Source organism: Malaclemys terrapin, chromosome 16, assembly GCF_027887155.1.
Source record: "Malaclemys terrapin pileata isolate rMalTer1 chromosome 16, rMalTer1.hap1, whole genome shotgun sequence".
In the NCBI taxonomy this organism is placed as follows: Eukaryota; Metazoa; Chordata; order Testudines; family Emydidae; genus Malaclemys; species Malaclemys terrapin.
Window position 1 is genome coordinate 11,171,971 of NC_071520.1, and position 5,536 is coordinate 11,177,506.

Consider the following 5,536-nt stretch of genomic DNA (forward strand, 5'->3'; position numbering starts at 1 on the left):
TTGGAATTGTAGTGCTGGGGGAGGGGCAGGAGTCCTTCCTCTGCTGTACTCTATCCCATTTGTTAAGGCTTGTTTTGGAAAGTTTTTAATGTAACTTTTGCAGTTAAGCTGAGTAGCCACTACCTGAAAAAGAAGATCCCCTTTACCAACTGGCTGTAAAGGAAAAGAATGGGGCTGTGTCCTTTAGCTTGCAGGCCTTCCTTATAAAACAGCAGCTTTAAGTTCAACTATCCCAAATGCCAAGGCCTCTTACCTCTTTTCATTTGGATATGCCAAAGGATTTACTATGCAGTGAGCTTTTCTCACCCTAAGAAAAGGGAAAGATTAGATTCGTAATATGCTAGAGAGAAGGTCTGGCACCTTATCAAAGTCTGAATAAGAATTACATCTTGCTGCTTTTAGTTCTTCCTTGGTATCACAATATCCCTCTGCCAGACTTCTGTTTTTCTAATAACATAAGACTGGCCATACTAGGTCAGACCAAAAGCCCATCTAGCCCCCTAGTCCCTCTTCTGACAGTAGCTAATGCCACAATGCCCTCAGTGGGCATGAACAGAACAGGTACTCAAGTGATCCATCCCCTGTTGCCCATTCCCAGCTTCTGGCAAACAGAAGCTAGGGCTAGCATCCCTGCCCATCCTGGCTAACAGCCAGTGATGGACACATCCTTCACTAATGTATTTAATTTTTTTTTTAAACCCTGTTATAGGCTTGGCCTTCACAACCTCCTTTGGCAAAGTTCCATAGGTTGACTAGGTGTTGTGTGCAGAAATACTTGTTTTTTAAACCTGCTGCCTCTTTTCACTTGGTGGCATCCTAGTTCTTGTTAGTGTAAATAACACTTCCTTATTACTTTCTCCACATCAGTCATTTTATAGGCCTCTATCATATTTCCCTTTAATAATCTCTCTTGCCAGCTGAAAAATCCCCATGTTAATCTCTCCTCATATGGAAGCTATTCCATACCCCCTAATAATTTTGTTGCCCTTTTCTGAACTGTTTACAATGCCAGTATTTTTTGAGATGGGACTAAAAGTAAACTTTTCTATAAACCTTTCAGGCCTTCATAAAGCAGCCAATGTCCAACCTACCCATTCCTTTGCAATCCATTTTATTTATCACTAACTAGGCATCTCTCCATCTGACCTAGAGCAAACTGCTTTGTTTACACTAGGACTCAACTGAAAACATTCCACTACTTGCTCTTGCAGCTAAGAGAAACTTCAACAGCCAGGTTGCATGGAATAGTTTTGGTCTAGAGAAGGTGCTGGCAGCTCCCTGAAGCCTTGTCTCTATTACCTCTTCTACTTGAGGAGCTGAACTAGTTCAATGATGGGAAAACCTTTTTTTTTTTTTGGGGGGGGGGGGGGAGGGGAAATTGGTATAAAACTTTTTTTTTTACACACTGACTCCTATGAATATTAACTTTGATTTGTGATGCCCTCTACACTGGGTGTTTTTGCAGTCTAAACCTTACTGTTAAGATTCCATAGATACTGGGGGGAAAAAAACACATTTTTTGGGAGGGGGCCTCATTCTCCTACCAGTAATGGTATACCTTTCCTCAGTAGGGTGAATTAATACACTAAGCACACCTCAATCAAAACCCAGAGGTAGGTATTAGTGTTTTGTTGAGGGTAGTAGAGCAGTTGCTCAGACTTATTCTTTGACAGTTAAAAACAGGTTAACCATAGACTACAAAAGCAGGGCAATATATTTAACCATCCTCAAAGAAATCGCTTCTGTGGTATACTAAGTCAGTTTCATCTTTTCTATTAAAAAAAGCAAGCCTGATCCAGTACTAGAATATGATTCCCATAGCTGGGTGTAGTTGGAGGTTAATTTAGAGAAGTCCTTGGACCTCTTTTTAAAAAAAATAACTGTGCTATCCTTCAAATAAATCCTATTGATAATAGGTTGCTTATGTCTCCCATGCCATTTAAAAATCCAGCCAACCTACTACCCTTCCTCTACTATACAAGCTGGTGAAAGCCACCACTCCATTTCCTCCTCTGGGCTTGAAGAGATGCAGACTCTTGCTTAAATAGTTTAACTGAAGAGTGCTGTAGTTGAGTTTTAAGGCTGCTGCACAGTGATTTTTACAAGAAAGCAATATATTTTACTCTTCGCTTTATTTCCAAAAAATCAAATATATGTTTAAAAAAAGTGGGGCACGAGATGCCTTGAATCTTATCTGCTCAGCAGAGGGCAGAAAGCCTGGGACATCTTTTAACTGCAAGTTATCCGCTTGTCTCACAGAAGGCATTGCACTAGTTTTAGGTTTATGTTCAGTCTGTCTCTGCACAGTCATCTTCTTCATCCCCACTTTGAGACTGCTCCTCCTCCACTTCCTTAAGGCAACAGCTTAACACTGACTTCTGGATGGACTGTCTTTCCTCTGCAACAATGAGGGTGAGGCACACAATGAAAAATGTCACTATTCAACATGGCTTCACATAGAGGGAAGTACAAGAAGTTCACTTAGCTACACTGACCAACTGAGGAGCCCAGCTCTACCAAATAACCAGACTGACAGGAGAGAAATGAAACACATGCATCATACAACATAACACAAAGTCCATGTGTAAGAGGGCCCCTTTTAGAATGTATGAATGGAGCAGCTGCTTACCTTCACTGGTGCAGTTGTGCAATAGCAGCAGCAGCTGTTTCCTATTGTACTGAACAAGGAACTTCTGACATGTTCTTATTGTCCCTGTTGGAGAAACAAGTGCACAAGTTCTGTATGTTAGCAGAGGGCTGAAGCAAATTAAATGCAACAAAGCAGGGCAAGAGTCCATTTTAATGCTGTGACAATATATTTTCCCTACTCATGCAGGAAGTGGGAATGCAGTAGATCAAACAGCAAGAACATCACAGGCTATATAATCAGAGAGCCATGTTAGTCTGGACCTGTACAAAGCAACAGAGTCCTGTGGCACCTTTAAGGCTAACAAATGTATTGGAGCATACGCTTTCATGGGTGAATACCCACTTCATCAGATGCATGCTTATGCTCCAATACATCTGTTAGTCTTAAAGGTGCCACAGGACTCTGTTGCTTTTTACAGGCTATATTAATCAGCTACTGAACTAGTGCTGAATAATAAGGAAATAACTCATTATCCCTCCAGCCTTCCCTCCCTGTTTGAAACTTCTTGACAGAGACTTAGTTGCTCCACTTGAGATTTGATCAAAACAGCTCCCTGATGGCAGATTACCAAATTGTGATGGGGGTGGCAAGCTCTTTGCTGTAAAGTAGTGAAGTTGGGAGAATAAAGTTACATCTGCAAAATAGGAGGGCTTTTGCTTTTAAAGCAGTAGCAGTATAATGAACAGATGAGTGACTAACTCAGCATAATGAAAAAAACAGCAGAGCTTGTAGACAGGCCATAGCAGAACAAAGAATGTCTTAGCTTTAGGATGACCTATTTAAAGCCATTAAAAGTGAGTTTATACTAGCCTCAGTGAGGCATTACATGGGCTTCATCTGTCATATAACTGGAAAAATATTAAATAACTGAGGGCTCTTCCCTCCTAATCATTACAAGAGTAATAAGAAATTCAAGATCTCAAAGTTCTGAGATGTTGCTGCACTAGGAGGAATTAGTAAGACATGCCCCAGGCCACCAAAGAAAAGCTCTTGAAAACCTTACCTCCAACATGTAGTGTGTTGAAGAAACAGGAATAACGCTGGTTCCTGTTCTCTAAGTAAGTGACAAAGGGAAGAGCTGACCATAGGAGCCTGTAGAAGTCCTTTCGGCAACGCAAGAGAACTATGCCTGTATAGGCATTGAGATATTTCACTAGGCACATGGAACAGCTGATTAGAACAATTGATCTCTCATGGCACACTTGAACATTAGATCGTATTTCAGAAATACTGGTTTACAGAACCTGAGGTTCCAAGTAGCTTATATTGAAGCAAAACTTTAAATGTTTTCCAGAGCTAATTCTACATAGTTGCTGGCTATGTCGCCACAGAATGAAAGGCTGTAGGAGACTAGACATAGCAAGGGTTTATGCTGATTTTTCCTAAACCTCATTACGTGGCAGCCATTGGCCTCCAGTCAGGAGGATGGGTACGACAACGCACTGCACTTTCGTCAGGGGATGCTAGAATGGAAAAACTGCCACGAGCACAGGGACTGCACTTTAATCTCTTTTAAGCCCCGGGCAGTGCTTTGGGAACTGGGGGCGAAAGGCCCATTCCGGCTTGGTCGGAGACCGTGCTTAGCACATGGGGGCTGTCCAGAAATAACACACATTGGTTGGTGATTTTTCAAGACTCATTCACCCCTTGTAACACTAAAACAAACACCCTGCGCCCAGTGATGGATGGGCAACCCCCGACCCGTCTCTGGCGTGCGCGCAGTACTCCGAGAAATGGTGTCCGGCCAAGCCCGGGGGTCGGCACCCGCGGAGGCGGGAGCAGGGGCAGGTGGAGACCTGTGAAGGAGATGGAGCAGCAGGCCAGCCCGTAGTCCCCGTGGGTCCGGGCAACAGCATCCTTCGCCGCAGCGCTCACCGCCCGCTCGTCGATGCACTGCCGGCAGCGGGGGTCTTCCGAGACGATCTCACACAGCAGGTACCTGCAACGCAAAGCACCGCGTTAGGGGGGAACGGGGAGTGACCGCGCGGAGCGGACATCTCACCCTCACCTGTGCTTGAACCGCACCATCTCCTCCTTGTCCTTCGGCCGCGCGCCAGCCTCCCCGGGACGCCGAACCAGACAGACACTCAGCTCAGCCAATGGGAGTGTCGTCTCTGGACACTACAGCCAATCGGCATTCGGCAGGGGCGGAACCGGAGGGTCAAGAAACACCGCGAGGGAGTAGCGCGCGCGTCCGCACATTACGTCCTCGTGCGCAAGGCTTTGAGTGGCGCGCGCGGCTCCAGGCAACTGCTGTTTGCCCTCTTCCTGCTGGCGGCACGCGGCTGGCTGGTAGCTCAGGGACACTCGTCGGCGGATAACCGCCCCTCCCCCCATTCACCGCGGGGTCCCTGCGGCTGCCCGGGCAGGGCCTCGTAGCACGGCCCCGGCCTTCACGCTCCCGCCCAAGGACCCACCTGCAGCGTTAGCCCCACGCGGTGGCAGCAGAGCATCGCGCAGCGCCCCACGCCTACCGGGTTCCCCCCTCTGCCCCGCCTCCTCCGGCCAGGGCGAGCCGGGGCAGGGCGGGCTGGTTGGCTGGCTTGACAGGTCCCGTCAGACCCCTGTCCCTGCCCCCGACCTTGGCCCCTCTGTCCTCATCTTCCCCCCCCCCCCCCCCCCAGCCCCTGGCCTTGTTTCTCTTCCATCCTCTTCTTGGAGGCGCTTTGACAAGCAATGACCCCTGCCCTGCTGGTGGGTGGCCCTCAGAGCTCTGCCTCCCTCAGTCAGGCCCTCCTCCACGGTGAGAGGCTTACATCTGCACTAGGTCCCCTCCAAGGATATAGCGCTCTCAGCTCGCCCTTGGATCCCTACACAGCTACGCATCCGAAGAAGTGGGCTGTAGTCCACAAAAGCTTATGCTCTAATAAATTTGTTAGTCTCTAA

General features: G+C 47.1%; 1 protein-coding gene across 1 annotated transcript; it reads right to left on the bottom strand.

Annotated features, from left to right (window-relative positions):
- Positions 1-2,115: 2,115 nt before the first annotated feature.
- Positions 2,116-4,759, bottom strand: POP5 (POP5 homolog, ribonuclease P/MRP subunit). The gene is made up of 5 exons (XM_054006896.1): positions 4,659-4,759; positions 4,447-4,589; positions 3,654-3,803; positions 2,630-2,713; positions 2,116-2,398 (listed from the first exon to the last, which is right to left on the bottom strand). The coding sequence occupies exons 1-5, from the start codon at positions 4,676-4,678 to the stop codon at positions 2,289-2,291; spliced, it is 507 nt and encodes a 168-aa protein (XP_053862871.1). The 5' UTR covers positions 4,679-4,759; the 3' UTR covers positions 2,116-2,288.
- Between the last annotated feature and the right edge of the window lie 777 nt (positions 4,760-5,536).